Here is a 17,613-nt window from a genome sequence, read left to right as displayed (position 1 = left end):
TGTACATTTAAAAACATGGAGTACAGTTTTTTTTTTTAAAGGGAATAGTCTCTTGATTCTAACGTTATACATAAAATAATTTCATGTCTATTGAATATCGTTGCCACCTCTGTAATTATTAAGTGTAGTCACTAATTATGATCATAATTAAGAATAAAATAAACTGGGAGATGTACAATGGTACACAGCCTCTTGGGTGTGGCACTGGGGTCCATGAATTTGTATTCAGGGTGGGTGCCACAAGTCCTAGGGAGGAGAAAAAAATAGAAGAACCTACTAAATTATCCAGCTTCAAGGCTGACTTGAGTCGCCTGGACAAATAGTGTGTATAGAGCATACTAGTAATTATTGTATATAGAGAAAAATTGCTTTGCATTTTTTAAAAGATGTTAATACAACTGATCCTGGAACAATGCAGGGGTTAAGGGCACCTACCCTGTACTGTCAAAAATCCATGTATAACTTTTGATGCCCCAAAACTCTAATAGCCTGCTGTTACCAGAAGCCTTACCGATAACATAAACAATCGATTAACACATACTTTTTTTTTTTAAAGATTTTATTTATTTATTTGAGAGAGAGAGAGAGCAGGAGAGCATTAGCCAGGGGAGGGGTAGAGGCAGAGGGAGAAACAGACTCCCTGCTGAGCAGGGAGCCCGATGTGGGACTCGATCACAGGACCCTGATATCATGACCTGAGCTGAAGGCAGACGCTTAACCGACTGCGCCACCCAGGCGCCTAACACATACTTTTTATGTTATGTATATTAAATACTGTATTCTTACAATAAAGGAAGCTACAGAAAAGTAAATGTTATTAAGGGATTCGTAAGGAAGAGAAGATACATTTACAGTACAGTATTGTATTGGAGAAAAAAACACATATAAATGAACCTGCCCAGTTCAGACCCATGCTGTTCAACAGTCAACTGTTTTTCCATCCAAGAAAATAAAAGTTTTATTTATACCCAAGACTGAGGACACTGTTTTCCCACTCCTATCCCTTTATTCTTACATAAATGTACATATTCATATACACTTATTTTTTTGGTGAGAAGGGAAATTCATTCACCAGCTTTCACCCCAAACACTTCACAGTCTATTTCTGTGCTCGTTACTTCAAACACGAACACTGACTTTCCACCCTCTGGAGAAGCCACCAAGAGATTTGAAAAATAAGTGTCGGGCGGAGATGAGAAATGAACAGTGCAGGACTAGCAAAGGTTTTAGATGGGCTTCCACCTTGACCAGTTATCACTCCAACTGGCTAAATGACTACCTCCTCAGAGGAGCCCAGGAGAGACTCTGGAGATAGTTTGCACTGAGCATTAATAAAAAGATCCAGAGAAACTTTATCAAACCTCCCATTAACCCATACTAATGCCTTTAAAGAGTTTTTTCCTTTGAACACCAGGAAAACCAAGAGCTGTGCTGCAGGACTAATCCTGCACTGAGAGATCTTAAATCTACAGGGACTCATTAAAATGCGTGTGCATGTCATGCCCACCGAACAGAGCCTTCTCTGCCTGCTAACGTCTGCGTGCTGTTTTCATGTGGGTATACAGTCAGAGAGCATTCCATATGTTGTCTTCAGGTAAAGACTTGTGAGGATTTTTTTTTTTTTTTTTTAGGTTTTACATTTTAATTGTCAAGATAAGCAAGCCTAAGCTCTAGCCATCAGTATTAAAAATAGCTCTTTTAATGTCTTCCCCCAGTGTCCACCTTTTGCCCTCACCCCCCACCCCCACACACAGACATGCTTTTTTTTCCTTTGCCTGTGCCAGAAAAATGAAAAAGATTCCATAGGCTACCCCAGAACTACAATAACAGAAAAGAAAGGTGGTGCCAGATATCCGTGTGGTCGCCTGCCTAGTGAACACCATGGCTTCATTGGAAAATGTCACTAATGATTTGGTCTCACATGGGAAGGTGGGTACCCGGAGTGCGGTGGGTATTTGGCTGAATTGTCAGCAAAATGGCCATCAATTAGGGCACAGCCCTGAAGAAACAAATCTTACATTAAATTCCTTCTTCCTCTATTCTGATAAATTGGTCAGCTCATTCTAAAGGGACTCTTTGTGGCTCTCCTGAACCGTCTTTTATACTATTTTATTTTATCTTATCTTATCTTATTTTATTTTATTTTATTTTATGACAAAGCACAAGGGCTACTTTCCAAAACATAAACTATCTAAAATACCTTATGGGTAAAATGACAATGATTTGAAATATGTGTTCTATTTTGCAATCACTCTTCCAAGGACAGGGAGAGGGAAGAAGGGAAGACTGGGCCACTCCTTTTTGCCTGGCACCTTCCATTGAGAACCTCTGTTTATGAATTTCTCAGGCAGTTTGGTCTCACTGTCAAAAAGACCTCTTTAATGGAGGCGGTGGGGTAGATGATTTATTTTAAAAAATCCTTATCTTGGAACCTTCTGATGGTGATGTGTGCATACAAACAAGACAAATACATAGCTTCAGCTTCTCAGTGGGTATTAAATAGGGGCCTGCCACCGACAGGTTCACTGTATAGAAGGAGCTTGAGTAAGATACATCCATTAGCACAAACACTGAGAGGGGCAACCTCTCAATGGCTCCCCGGAGAGTTGCACCTGTCTAGATAACATACTGCAAGCTATAAATCTGCCTCTTGACTCAACCCTAATTTTTTTTTTTTTTTTTTTTTTTTGCATAATAAGTGTGTATTTTGAGCACAGAAAGTGTAAAGATGGGCAAGAGAGCACAGCTTCCTCCATCTTCCTTTATCAAAGCCAGGGGCACATGTGTATAGATGGGTGAGGGATTTTGAATATGTAGCTAAACTTGACCAAGTGTTCCTTTCCACTTTACAAGATAATCAAAGACTTTTTTTTTTCCATCTGAAAATTTTAGATGATCTTAAGAGTTGTTGCTCTTGTCTGCACTGAAACCCACTAAATCCTGCAGGGCTCTAGGAGAGCACGATTTTAAGAATCTTTCTAGGAGGATGCTTTGGGAGGCTTGGGAATTCTTGAAGCTAACATCATCTCGTTTCTCCCCATTTTAAAATAGGGGTGTGATTATCATTACAGTATATAATCGGGACTCTTGTTGCCTTGTTTTCCGCTGAAAGCAGGGAGTACAAATATGGCAGAATATCAGCCTATGGAAATTAGTGTCTTGAAACCAGAGCACAGGTCATAGAACTTAAAAAGCGTAAATTGTGTTCACTTCCCTCATTGCAGACACCAGTGCTGAGTAGTCCTCGAATTCAGGTGTGGCTCTGAGAGGCTGGTGATAGATTTAACGAATCTTTGTGCAATATCAAAGGGTATTGTCTGGGGAAGAATGACCCATAAGAAGCCCTTTAAATCTCCCTGTTAACTCTTCAAGAGTATAACCTTCATTGCATATGTGCTTTGAATGATGGCTTTTTCTCTTTCTCTCCAGCTCTTCTTTCCTTCCTATTTCAGAACACACACGAAATACTCCCACAAACTGCCTGGAGCGTGCTGGAGCCCCGCTCCAATGTCTTTCTTGGAGACCATGCCGTGGGACTATTTCTAGGCGATGTGTTGTTCTAATGAGGTCCTTCCCAGTATTTACAGATTGACTCCTGGGTGGAGCCAGTAATACTGAATTTCACACTTCAGCAAGTTGTGTTTAAAGAGGGGCCCCAGTGAGACGCTGTGAGCCTCCTAGTTAAAAAAGAAAGGAAAGAAAAGAATAGAAAATTCAAGTCCTGAAACAATTATAGATTTCCTAATTCATCCTTTGTTATTCTTTATGCCTACAAAAGTCATCTTGGATTTTCAAACACAGATCCAGTTGGAGACATCTATTGGCCTTAATAACATTTTAAAATTTAATAGCTTGGTTGTTTCAGCTTCGGACTTATAATGCCTGTAGGAGTTTAAACTATCTGGCACATAACATTCGTTTCTGGCTGATACCTCAAGATTAAAAAAAAAAAAAACAAAATACAAAACACATTAATTCTATCGTTGCAAATTCCCAAGCTTAAAATTCCTTCTCATAAATTATGCTCCTTTCTCTAACCTCGATCATAGCTTTTATGACAATTGCCAAAAAGATAGAGTTTCAAAGATGAGGCCTTCAAGAATATCATTCATGGCCACATTTTTGAGAGCATAGCATGTGGTGACCATTTGTATATGAAGCATTTGCAAATGTGCTTGTTGTAATTTAACCCAAAAGTCTCCAACACTTCTCTCCACCTATCAGTTACTCTGTGCTTGTCTTTGTAGCAAGCAAGAAACCGGGAGGGAAAGATTTGACTCCAAGTAAAACAAAGGCTTCCTTAGGTATTACTGAAAAACCAGCTCCTCAGCATTCGTTCTATGGCTCATAGATATTGCCCCTTTGAATATTTGATTTCCCTGGGTTCAGAACCTTTCCCAGATTTCCATGTAGTGAAACCAACTGGGAATGCAAGGGACAGTCTTAGTGTTGGTCTTCTTCCTGTTTCTCAATCTCTGTCTCTCTCTCTCTCATTCTCTCTCTTCCAATTGCAACACTCTAGTTTACCATCCATGCCCATCATTTCTCTGCATTTAGCCATTGTTCTTTAAGCCAAGCAACATTTGGACTTGGAAAAATTCCAAGTAGCATAGAACACATACATTTGCAACCAAAATTGTATTGAAATGTACGCTCTGCCTGTCTGTCTTACCCTGTCAGTGATAATCTGTAGTGTATAATTTCATGCTCCACTGTATTCTTTGTCTGATATTTTTCATTTCTGTGTTTTTTTCCCCAATTCTGTCTATGTGTTTTAAAATGCAATAAGAGAAAGAAAGTTGAGTTATTAAAAAGTAGTTTCAGATTTAAAAATAACAATGGCTGGTAAAAATGCTTATCATTTAAGGGGTGAATATCCTCAATTTCTGGTCAGCATAACTTTTTTTTTGAGCAGCTCCTGTGGTCTTTTTAAATGACCATTAGGAAAAATAGGTATCCTATTGCAATTGTATATGTGATGGGGAATTGAATGGCTCAGGAGATGACTAATGGGACTCTAGACCTTTCTGTCTTTAGGTCACCTCTTGAATCTGGACTCTGTCATAAGTGGTCCAAGGCCTGGCCATCTGGCAGCCATTGAGTGGCTATGGTAATGAAATTGGTCTCAGTCCGGGTCTTAGTCGACAGGTGTTCACATCATAAGTGACACTAATTGACTTCCTACTCTTTCAATTTGGAAGACGGTGGACTGTCACTGAAGCAGTGATGGGGAAGGAGTTAGTCATGATATATTCAGACTCCATCGAAAGCCAGGGAATTCAGTGCCTTGAGCTGGCACCAGCCTGGCATCTTGCAAATACTGTACTTGCCTCTTATGGGTTCCATTAGCCTGGGAAATAAAAAATAGCAATCTAATTTCAAGAGATTTCCAATAACTCAGAATGGCGAATGCTGCTTTTCTGTAGTTAGCAGGAGCCTCTTTGTGTTGAGACTTTTCTCTTCATCTTGCGTTATGGTGATTAGAAGCTTCCTATGAAGATTATATGTAAGGAAGAAAAAAGAAAATTGGATTCTGGGCCTCTGTGATAACATCAGTCAGGCTATCTGTTTTTATTTTTATTTTTTTAATTTTTTCTTTGTTTGGAGGTTGATTACCAGGTCACCCATTCATAACAGGTACTATGGATGGTCTACTCTTTGATGGAGAATTTGATGTCTCTCTTCAATGCTCTTGTGAAATGAAGACCAATGTGAGGAAATAACTCTGAGACCTTTTTATTAACATAAATTTTGGTGCACAGAATTCTGAGGCTTCATCCAGCACACACTCTTTCCGTTTTTCCAGGTGTCCGAACCCAGAATTAGCTCCCATTTATTCACTCTTGCTTGGGGCCATGACCTGGGGGGTAATTTGGCCTGACTTGGAGGCCAAGGATTATTAGTAGCTCTTGTACTAGTAGTCATGGTGCTAATTAGTACTACTAGTACTAGTAGTATTAATATTTTGCTCCCTGAAGTTTCCTAGGTTGATCTAATGGTTTTTTTTTTTTCTTAAACTACACAGATGATTTGGATGTCCCTGTAGCAAGTGACGAAGCCACACTCCTGAATTAGTTATCACACTTAAAAAGTCAAGATGACAGCAGTCACAGTGGATCTATTTATTGAAACAGACAGGCTCTTTTAGCAGAATGATCAATGTCTTACCTCCTTCTGAAAGGCTTTTCCAGGGGTAGGAAATCGTCAAGCATCTGATATAAAGTAATGAACAGGGCTTTTTATTGGTCAGTTTCTGGAGCAGGCTTTTAAGAATTTCTGCCTGTAAATGTAGAAACGTGAGTGTGGGAAGTAAAAGGCAAGAGCAAAGATTTACTAGGTGCATCTATCTTCCTGGCTTTTAGAGTCTTTGTGATTAATACATCTTTAATAGGGGACTGATCTAGATGCTTCGGGATGTCAAAAAGCTAAATGTTACAGCATTGTCTCGTTGGTTCCAAACACAGCAGGACGATTAGCAGCTGTCCGAGTAACAAAGAGAACTTGAAGCCCACAGCACAGCTTTTATTTTCCAGATTTGGAATGCCTGAAACTCTCCAGGAGAGTTGACAGCTAAAGGAATAGAAGCCTTGATTCACAGCAGCTAATCCATCTCCACTCTCTATGCTATATTTCTGCTCAGCAGAAGAGAACCTTTCCTTTTTACCATCCTCCGTATTCCAGAATAATTTTGGCAGGCATCGTTGGGCATGGAGGGGCTCACTTTGCCCAAGGCTCATCGTCGTCCTTTCTGATCAAAACACATATAAAATAATTTCAATCAAGAGTGTATCCGAGATACTTTTTGACCTACCGTGGTGCAATGAAAAGGTTCATCTGCCTAGAGGCATTCAGAGAGAAAAAAATTACCTAATTTATTTATTCTTGCTAACTTTGCCCATTTAAAATGGTTGTCTTTCTCAGGCAAATTCTTATAAACCGCCTGCCAGTTGAAAGACTTGTTTTCCTGTTAGCCTTAAACTGGCATTCTTACTTAACAGGAAATACACACTGAATCCTGCCATGTTTCTGTTGGCAAATATGTGCTACCCTTGTTGGAACCTGCCAACAAGTTTCTTAGTAAGCAAATAGAAAGTAAAACAAGCAGCTCTCAGATGAAACAGAAGACACACTTGAACTACATCGGAGACACTCGGTACCCGAAGTCATCCCCAGTTACTTCTGGGGGACATGTGCCTTGGTTCCAAGTCGAGCTGTTACTCACTTAATAGTTTTACGACTAATGGTATGGCTATATATGTAGTAATGCTGATTTAAGATAGTAGTTTTTTAAAAAGTAAAACAAAAAGGGCGCCTGGGTGGCTCAGTTGGTTGGGCGACTGCCTTCGGTTCAGGTCATGATCCTGGAGTCCCGGGATCGAGTCCCGCATGGGGCTCCCTGCTCCGTGGGAAGTCTGCCTCTCTCTCTGACCCTCCCCCCTCTCATGTGCTCTCTCTCATTCTCTCTCTCAAATAAATAAATAAATCTTTAAAAAAAGAAAAAAAAGAAATCACGTCTTCTTCTCAAGGCTGTCTTCTGATTTACGGATGTCTATATTCATCAGCCCACTTTTTCTTATATTTCTAATCTGTTTTCTAAAATAAAATTTGATTTCGGGGCGCCTGGGTGGCTCAGTTGGTTGGGCGACTGCCTTCGGCTCAGGTCATGATCCCGGAGTCCCAGGATTGAGTCCCGCGTCGGGCTCCCTGCTCAGCGGGGAGCCTGCTTCTCCCTCTGACCCTCCCCCCTCTCATGTGCTCTCTCTCTCTCTCATTCTCTCTGTCTCAAATAAATAAATAAAAAATCTTAAAAAATAAAATAAAAAGTAAAACAAAAACAAAAGTAAAGCAAGCATTTAAATAAAACGTTTTCTTTACTTCAGAGAGCAGGGATTGTTGTGTGGCTCAAATACGAAACAGAACAGTTAAGTAGTTACAAAAGTCCTAATTTGCAAAAACTTAGATCTTCCATGACACCTTTAGACCTTTACCCAGAGGGTTAACGAAAAATGTTGGGTGGGTCTTTCTAATACTAATTTTCCTATTCCATCCTTAATACCCTTACTTAACATTTATCTTTGACTTTTAGCCTTTTGATTATGAACTATACACACGTACAGAAAAGTGGATAAGATATAAATGTACAGTCAGTGAATTATCCCAAAGCAAACACCTGTGTAACCATAAACCAGAGCAAAGACTAGAACATCGCCAACCTTCCAGAAGCTTGCCTTTTACCCCCACCCCTTCCCTAACTTCAAATACTGTTGTTTTATTTTGCGATTGAATTCTTCTGTTTTAGAGAATTCTGAGTTCTCTTGTGAGATGATTCATCTCCAAAAGCTTTAAGCTTTGTCTGTGAACAGAAGTCATGTCTAAGTTACCTCTGGATTTCTGGCAACCAAGAATGTATGGGGACAGTCCTATACGTAAGTGACACATAGCAGATGTAGGATTTGCTGTTACCAATGGTGCTGATGCTTTGGGAGAACAAGCCATTTAACGTTCAAATCTCCCATTTCCTACCAGTGCAAAGAGGGGAGAGACTAGAGGCCTCCAGTGGCTCAGTGGTTGAAAATGTGGGTTCCAGGACCTGACTGGTGAATTCACCACTTACATGCTATAACTTGGGGCAAGTTATTCAAACTCTCTGTACCTAGCGTATCTATAAAATGAGAACAATAATAGTACCTGCCTTATAGGGGTTTTGTGAGGATTATATGAATTAATTCATACAAGACCTTTGAAACAGTGCTTGGCACACGGTAGTTACTCAATAAATGGTAATTTAGTGAGTGTGTGTTTATAGGCATGGGGTACGGTAGGAGGATTGTATACTTTGGAGTCAGGCAGACTCGGGGTTACAATCTCATTTTATAGCTCCGGTCCAATTTTACCTTCTGTGTGTTGCCTAAGTTTGCAAATATGAATTCATAGGTGATAATTACAAGTACCTCAGAGAGCTGCTCGGTCGAAATGGTGGTAAGCGTGTGGCAGTGCCCTGCGAAGGAGGCCAGATTTGCTCCCCTGCCCGTTCTTCTCGGTTTTCCTCCGACTGACAGGGCCCAGGCCTTCGACTGTGTCAGCTGTTAATTAGGCAATGGAGACCAACTCTTTTCAAAAAGAAAACTCACTCAAGCCATTTTGAGAACCCCGCTGTCTTTTCCCATTGAACATTAAGACAAGCTCCGCGGAAGCTTTGAGCCCAGTAATTTGTGATTCCGCTGAATTCATTCGCTGGGAGAAGACCTGCGGCCGATTGTGTCCCTGCAAAGCTGCACCTTGAGACCACAGCTCTATCTTCTGGAGCCATCGTACTATTACACTTTAGTCATCATCTGAAAACGTCACGTGCAAAAGGCCTCTTTTTTGTGGAATGGCTCCACTTTCCCTGATGAGTGCCTGCTGTAACCCCAGATGTCAGTTAGCAGGTTAACAGGTTAACACAGTAGAAAGTTGTTTCTTGCCCAGGTTGTATCCAGTTGGTGGTGATGAGGGGAGGTTTGGGCCTGGGCATCAACGTCCAGCCGGCAGATGGTGGGTTAGAGAAGATGGAGGGGCCCAAGGACACTATTTATGTGTCGCATCTAGAAAAGGAATAATCGCTTAAACCCACACCCCATTGTCCGGAATTCAGTCACATGAACCCTCCAACATGTAAAGGAAATGTAGTCCTTGTCTGAGCGGCTCCCTCCCAGAAACAGGTATTTAGGGGAGGGGTGCTCACATCTTTGGACACTTAGCCACAGAAGCTAATCCCAACAACTTTCTTTTTTTTAAAGATTTTATTTATTTATTTGACAGAGAGAGACACAGCGAGAGAGGGAACACAAGCAGGGGGAGTGGGAGAAGGAGAAGCAGGCTTCCTGCGGAGCAGGGAGCCTGATGCGGGGCTCGATCCCAGAACCCTGGGATCATGACCTGAGCCGAAGGCAGACGCTTAACGACTGAGCCACCCAGGCACCCCGCTAATCCCAACAACTTTGACTTGCTTGTGCCAACATGTCCCAGGAAGACCAAGGATCGCGTCACGTTCCGTTATTTAAAATGCGGTTAACAGCTCTCTATAAAAGATCTCTCTAAAATTATCTGCCACCCATTTCTCTGAAAATAAGTAAAGTAAGAGTCTGAGGTTCATGCTTTGTAAAAGCTTGCTCGCGGGTCACTTAGTTAAAGCACATGAGTGTTCCAAAGTCAGATTCTGAAAATCACTGGAAGCATCCTTTGGTAAGTGTTACTGTGCCCTGCTTTATTTTAGAGTATTTCTTTAAAATGGACTCTGTGTCCTGACCTTGGAAAGAAATCACTTTCTGGGGAAAAAAAAAATGCATCCCTCATATACTTTAAGTGTATGCTTAATTAATATTAATATATCCATATTTAAATATAAACGAACTTCCTTGAATTCAGTCGTCTAAAGGTTTTAGTTGAGAATTTGGTGCTCTGTCTTTTGTTGAATAGGAAAATAATTCTGTATCAGTTTTGGAGTAATCAACTTTTTCTGTACCTTTTTTTTTAAACAATTTTACAGTTTTATTTCTTGACTCTGATAAAATGTGCCTAGGTGCTTATTAATGATACAGCAGCTAAACGCTGTGGGGTGCAGAGCAGAGTTATTACGTTGGTGATGTATCACCAATGTAAGGGAGGATGGATGGGGCTTGAGTCTTTTGATGATTGTTACCAATGGTGCTGATGCTTTGGGAGAAAGCCTAAAAAAATAGCAGAGGGTTAAGCCAGCTGGTTGAATGTAGTGCAAACGAAATCATATGTCTATGAAAACGCTTCACACTATTGAGTACTATAAAATACTGCCATGATAATAGTAAAAAAAATTACTCACTGGTGTTTAGTGCCATTAGGTGGTGCAGAGCTCAGAGGAGAAATCCTTCCCCCCTTTGGTGGGATGTGGAAGAAAGCAATTAATATTAGCACCAACGTTCTTAGTATTTCTGTGACGGCAAAACCCTTAATCACAAGGATATCATTAGTGCTCTGAAGCATTTAATTTTGATGCCTGACAGCATTTTAAAATGCACAAACCTTTGATAAAGAGCAAATCAGAGCTGCGATGTTGAAATGAGAAAGAAAGAGGGAACAAAAACCACCTTAAGCCCCAAGCAATTAAATTTTAATATGCCTTTTGCGTGAAGCAGAGATATGTATAAACTGTGGGTTTATTTTTCCTGTCAGTGAAAGACCCCTTGAGTCAATATTGGCTCTTTAAATTCAGATCCTGGGGAGGGGCCACCCCGCTGTGGTTAAGAAGTCCTCTTCCCTCCAAGCACTGGGCATTGTTGTACCACTGACATCCCGGCTTTGGGTTTCTTGACTTTCATAAAGGACTGTTTCCACTCTTCCTTGCCTGCAGGCTGGAGAGCTTTCATTGCATCTGCTTATTTCCTGCCTTCCTCCCTCCGCCCTCCTAATTTGAGCCAGTAGTGAAATGCAGTCGATCTGTTTGAGCTATTTCTTCCCCCACTCAAGGTCTCCCAAACTGTTTTTAATTCATTGCTCATGATGCTGGACCCAAACAGTTTGATAGCCCGCAGTGATTCGAAGAAGACTCCTTCCTGCCTTTCTTGGCTCCGTCTTTTTTTTCCCTCCTCTCCATCCTATTTGGGTGTCGCAAGTGCCAAACTGCTGCAGTAAAATGACTTGTAGGTGTTTAATGGCAAGTCATTGAGGAAGCGAATAAAAGAAAATTGTAGCACTTGCATCGGTGGGAAGCAGGGAGAACCTGCTGAGCTTTGAACCAAAGAAAGTTAAATTTACCATTTTCTTAAAAGGAGCCTCCTCTGTTTGACATCAAAGCATCTCCTGTAATTCTTCATTGTGAAATGTACCACTGTTAGAGAGTTATGATCGAGCCCCTAATCTGTGCCGTTTCTGTTTATCGGAAACACACACAGAGATCAAACCCACATGTGCCTTCTGCATGCATGTGGCCAGATCTCCCACCAAATGTAACCACAGGTACATAGCAAATGGGGATTCTATTTAGAAAGCACTCTCAGTTTCTGAGGGATATGTGGAATTCTGAATACAGAATTTTTGAAGGGGAGATAATTTATCTTGGCTTTCTAGTAGAAAGCTCAGATCATTCAACCTTCAAGCTTTGGTGAGTTTTTTTTTTTTCTTTAATCCTCTATGGTGTTTGCTCCATCTTTAAAAAAATGATACTCTACTACCATTTTACTTGTTTCCAATGTGTGCGTGGAAAGATACCTCTTCCACGTGCTTCATCTTGCTGTCCCGACCCTGACCGCAGAGGGCTCTGCACTCTATTACCTGGACACTTCATCAGTAATGTCCTTTTGGTGGGATTTCAGGGATACACGCAGTACCTAATGGCTTCTTCTGGCAGTCACTGATTTGTTTCCATTAGCTCATCTTTGGAGATAACTCTAGTCTTATAGAACAGGAGAGATGCTTAGGGCCCTTTCTGGATTTAGGATTATGACTTGGTGGGGGGTTGGGGGGGTGAATTTCAATGCCTCGATACCTTCAATACCTTTTCGATGAGGAGAACTATTTACATACCCTCCAGATATATAGGTGAAATGCTGAGGGGATTGTCAATGTCTCTGTCAGCTAAAAAAGCAGCTCCTCCAAATGCTGTCTGTAACAGGTGCAGTGAAAACTACTTTTAATGTTAATTCACATTTGAGTGACATTTTACAAACCTGTGTGTTTGAAAAAAAGAAAAGCTCAGAAGCCGCTCATATCTCTTAGAAAACAGAGACTCCATTTGTAATTAGAATTGTCATTTGCTTTACTCCTAATTGTCAATATCTTAGTTCACCTAAATAGCAAGACCAAACCCACAGAAGGTCATCTGAAACAGGTGCAGATAAAAAGTTGTCTTAGGGATGACTTATTTCTGGTACTTTATATGTAGAAAACATCTCGCTGTCTACAAAGATTTTTTCAAGTCTATTTTAACATTTAATTATTTGCTTGACAGGTTTATTGAGTGCTCACCGTGTGCCAAACATGATCTTGCATAGTTTGGACGAGGGAAAGCCCTGCCTTTCTGGAGCATACATCTAACAGCTCACACACTTGTATCTGGAATTGTGTTTTACAAACGGGAGAACAGAGGCAAGAAAATTTGAGTGACTTGGCCAAGATGGCAACTGGTAAATGTCAAACTCAGAATTACACCCCAAATCCTTCTAACAGTCATTGATCTTCCCACCAAATTAGTAAGGTGAAGAATACTTCTAAGTATAGGAGTTAAATATATTTTCATCTTTACCTCATTTCTCATGTCCTAGGTGGGCCCTCGACGCTCACAGAATCAGAGTACTGGTAATTTCTTGAAAATCCCAGTCATACTCGGAGCAGGTACACCTTTCACCTTTCTGCCTCCTGTTTGTCACTGCAAATCTTGACTTACTTCACTAACCTTCCATGGTTCCAAATCCTACCATGGTTCTTTCTGCAGTTTACAATGCCCTCCTCCCCATTCTGGCTTCTTATCTCACCGCTATCTTTATTTAGCTAAATAGTGTTGAACTGTTTATACATAAATACCTCTTTAGCTCTACTTTGGATTTTAAGTTCCTCAAGCAGAGGCTTAAAGGGCTTCTGTTGAATGATTGGACAGGTACGTCAGTATGATTTATAAGCAAAAAGAAAAGGAAATCGAGAACGTGGTTTGGATTAAAACTACTAAAATACCCTTGAGAGTCATAGGATGTGGTCTCAGATAACAACATCTCAGGACAGGAAAATGGACATCTGTCAGTCATTGGAAATACTGCTTCTAACGTTTGAAAATTAAGGACTTAATTAAATTAAGTCACAAACCTTTCTTTAAAACTACCCTCTGGTAATTCTTGCCTTTGTGATTTTTACATCCATCAGTCATCTTTCGCAACCATACTACTCTCGACTACCATGACCAGCCCTCCTCGTTGTGTGTTATGCCAAAATTCTAGCCACCAAAGAATGCCTGCTTATGTCCAGGGGCACAAAACTTTCCTTAAAGCAAACACCTCTTTTATGAAGGAAGTCTGTGGGTAGGTAGGAATGTTTCCAATTTAAAATGTGTCTCTTTCTTGAAGTAAGGCTCCTTACGTCAGCCTTCATCTTCCTCTTGGTTTCTCCTCTGACTCTTCGGGAGGTGTATTGCCTGTCTAAAAACACAGTATAATAAGGAAGCGCCCACCCCATACTTCTCCCCATCACCACGAGAGAATCTGGATAAGAAGAGGATTGGCAGGAACTGCCTCCTCTTGAGTTCTGAAAAATGGGTGCCTTCTCTGTAAGACTGTTGTAAAAAATTTCCTCATCTATTTTGTTGTTGTTGTTAATTCAGAAAAGGCTGAAGGATAAGATGGGTCTTCCTTTGATCCCAGGACTGTATTTGATTCAGCTTTGTCTGCGCTTTCCCATCTTTGCCTTATTCCACTGATGCTCATTAAGTATGTGCTTAGTGGATGAGTCAGTCCTGAGGAAAAACTGTCTCCACGGGTTTCAGAATGTAAGTTAGAGAACTGAGAGACAAGCAGGCCTTTTTTCTGCTTGGTCTTTTTATGTTGACTAAAATTTCCCCCGCTATGGTGAGAAGCCCTCTTTTGAACTAAGGCATTGATTTGTCATAGCTCCTTCTGAACCATATTTTAGGGACAGGGGTGTTCAGTCTGTTATTCTATTAGTCTGTTATCTTGTAATTTTGTTAGCAAAGGGCAGAGTCCTGGGGTGTTGGGACCCAGGATCCAAAACATTTCTAAATTGAGAAAGGCATGGCAATATTTACTGAAACGTGGAAACCTAATAATGGTGGCATCAGAGACGATTTTAGTGAAGACCCATATGGAACCTCCTATAATACCGAATTGCCCTGTGTGAAAAGTAAGTTTCTTTTTAATTCTCCCTCAGTTCTTCCACTTATTCCAAGGCCAGAATCTCAAGTTGGTGCCCGGATTATCCTTGATGCGTCTCTCACACTGGCTCGAATCTCTACTGTGGATAAAGCAGGGAGGGGCAAGAATATACGGCAAACACTGGTAGTGTTGTTTACTCACATAAGCATTTTTAGGGTTACCTGCTTTTAACAGGGTTTTATTTATATCAGTAATGGGAAGTTCCTTCTTAAATATAACTCAGTGTATATAGCGTTTGGTTTCAAGAAAACTATTACTGAAATCATAGCACAAGTTGCAGAGGGATGTGGCAGCAGTTACATGAATGGCATGAGAAGACAAGCTTGGGAACCGTCGGGGTAGGAGGATGATTGAGAAATGCCATTGCCAGATGCCTCAGCTGGGGAAGCGAGCTGCAGCCCGGCACACGTGGTAGGGTGATGGCTTCCAGATGTGGACTTGGAGGCTGGGTTGGAAGCAGGGTAGGAAGGGCGAGGGAAGAACCCCTACGTGACTTACAATGTGGCACACACATCCAGACTGCCTCTTCCCTCCAGAGTGGCAGCCCTGTAAAGCCCAGTTTTTTGTTTTTTTTTCCAGACTGGTGTTCTATGTACCAGAGAAGGTAAGACGCTCTCCTCAGGGGGAGGAATGGCTGCCATGTTCGACTACAGGGCAGTTCCATGTTGTAGTAGGTATACTTCGCCATCTCACTTGGTCATGGATTGCTTTTGTCGCTGTGACCTGGTAAAAATGCTTTTCTGAAAGACATCTGTCCAGAAAGAATTCAGACATGACAGTCCCGCAGCATAATACCTTCCGGGAATTAGAACTATCCTACTTTACTCTTTCATCTCATGTTCTTCCCTTTTAATGGTGGCCGAGTCAGAGCACACATGGTTGGTTTATTTACACGTTGGTGCGTATGGATTTTTCCAACTAGGGCTGTATTAGAAATAGTCTATCAGTTACCACGATTATATGGTGGACGCGCTGCCTGCGATATTTTGAGGACTTTGGTTGAGTTCATATTCCCCTTGAATGGGCACAGGAACACTGCTGCTCCATCTTCTAAAATGGAAATCAGATTCATTGCCCACGTGCAGCAGTTTAGTGTTAACCCAGCCAGAGAGAAACCGGCTTAGTTAAGCAGTGCTCCCCAAGGGCGCTAAGCAAAATGCACTCCCTGCATTTTGCTGGACCGTGGTTCCGTGTCAACCAGTAAGGAAAGAGAGAGAGAGAGTGTGTGTGTGCACGTTTGTGGGCGTGTGTGTGTGTTTGTTGGGGGAGGGAAGCCTTAATGCAGCTAATGAGCACATTTCCGTTTTTCATTGTCTTCAGATGGTCAGTGGCTTCCATATGTCTGTGGCATGCAGCTCTGTTCATCCAGTTTGGTGTTACTAACCTTGGGGTTGCCTTTGATGGAGGACATATGTATCCACTGTATCCTTCACTTGTGTTTATGCCTGAGATTCAATCTGGAATAGCTTTGGGGGAAAAAGAGTGGGAGAGAGAAATAGGGCAGGGGGCATGCACGTGCGTGCGCATATGTACCCATGCCATCTTGAAGTACCCCTAACAGAGATGCCAGGCTGTCAGATAACCTCCAAGAGGTGCTCCCTGCTTCATTAACTTCAGCTGGAAGGTTCCCTGTGTGACTATGGTGTGTCTGGTTGCTTTCCTTTCCATCAGTGCATACCTGTCAGATACGGTCAAGCGTGTTTGAAGTTAGTCACAATCCATTTTCAGTGACAATTTATTTTACTTTTCTCTTTTTTCCTCTGAGTTAGGGTTTGGCGTGTGTGTGTGTTGGGAAAGAGCAGGAGGATGACCTGACACTATGCTGTTGTTCTTCAGTGGCCATTTTGTGATGATTTCACATATTTCCACAATTTGGTCAATTGAGGGAGACCCCCTAATCTCTGGTTCTACAGACCAGCTTTGTTAGGTAAGATTACAGATTTCATTGACTGCTCCTCTTCTCCCTGGAGATGGCACATTTGTATCATTGTCAGTCCGAGCAGAACTGGACAATAGCTGGAGACGTGACCATCACAGTGAAGAAGAGGGCAGCCTAGTTTTAGAAATCTCAAGGACTCCTGAGAACACAGCCAATAGAGGACTGCTTTTGTGTCTTTCTTAGTGGAAAGAAGAAAGTTTACTACACGACAGGCAAAAGCAATATTTCAGCTTTTGTAAAAAATAGCTTCAAAACGTCACACGTGTCCAGAGAGAGCATCATTGTTTTATTCGTGTTCTTCATTATTTGCATCACGGTGTCAAACTGAAAACTTGGCAACAACTGAGCAGTACTTTTATTTATATTGGAAAGGATAGAAATTGTTCGCATTTCCTACAGTCTCCTGGGAGGAGTTGCAAATTCTCCTGCTTGTATAAAATTAAAGACCAGTAAGATGACCACTTGTAAACTTTGGAGGTAGGAGGAAATGCAGTTTTACTGAGCTTAAAATTAGGTCTTCCAGTGGATTTCATGGCTTGCAAAAAAACAAAGAAGGTAGCGTTCTTTCTAGATTTTGTGAGGAACGGCTGCAGGCGCTGCTGCCCGGGCTGTGGAGGTGATGCCATAGGCCTTTACCTCAGAGATTATCTTTCGAAGACAAACCATATACCAACATATTGGAGAGAACCATAAAAATGGTATGCTTTTGTACTGGGGAAGACTGACATGGGGATCTGGGAAGACAAGATAATCCTTCACACTTTTCTTAAGTAAAATGAAATT

At 41.4% G+C, this 17,613-nt stretch overlaps 1 protein-coding gene across 7 annotated transcripts in view; it reads left to right on the top strand.

Moving 5' to 3' along the window:
• Positions 1-17,613, top strand: part of EPHA4 (EPH receptor A4) — a 145,518-nt gene that overhangs the window by 91,877 nt on the left and 36,028 nt on the right. Inside the window, exons 6-7 of one of the 7 annotated variants that reach the window (XM_064587135.1) lie at positions 12,965-13,139; positions 13,278-15,463. The exons of 3 other annotated variants lie outside the window; for them this stretch is intronic. In XM_064587135.1, coding sequence (XP_064443205.1) covers positions 12,965-13,050 — 86 coding nt within the window. In that variant the 3' untranslated portion in view covers positions 13,051-13,139; positions 13,278-15,463. 3 more of the 7 variants (XM_064587136.1, XM_064587138.1, XM_064587137.1) reach the window with 3 other exon arrangements.

This window comes from Mirounga angustirostris, unplaced genomic scaffold (genome assembly GCF_029215605.1).
Source record: "Mirounga angustirostris isolate CCGP_5_RB_7025 unplaced genomic scaffold, mMirAng1.0.hap1 SCAF_3, whole genome shotgun sequence".
Lineage (NCBI taxonomy): Eukaryota > Metazoa > Chordata > Mammalia > Carnivora > Phocidae > Mirounga > Mirounga angustirostris.
The sequence above is the reverse complement of the archived record's forward strand: the minus strand, read 5'-3'. Positions and strand labels throughout refer to the sequence as shown.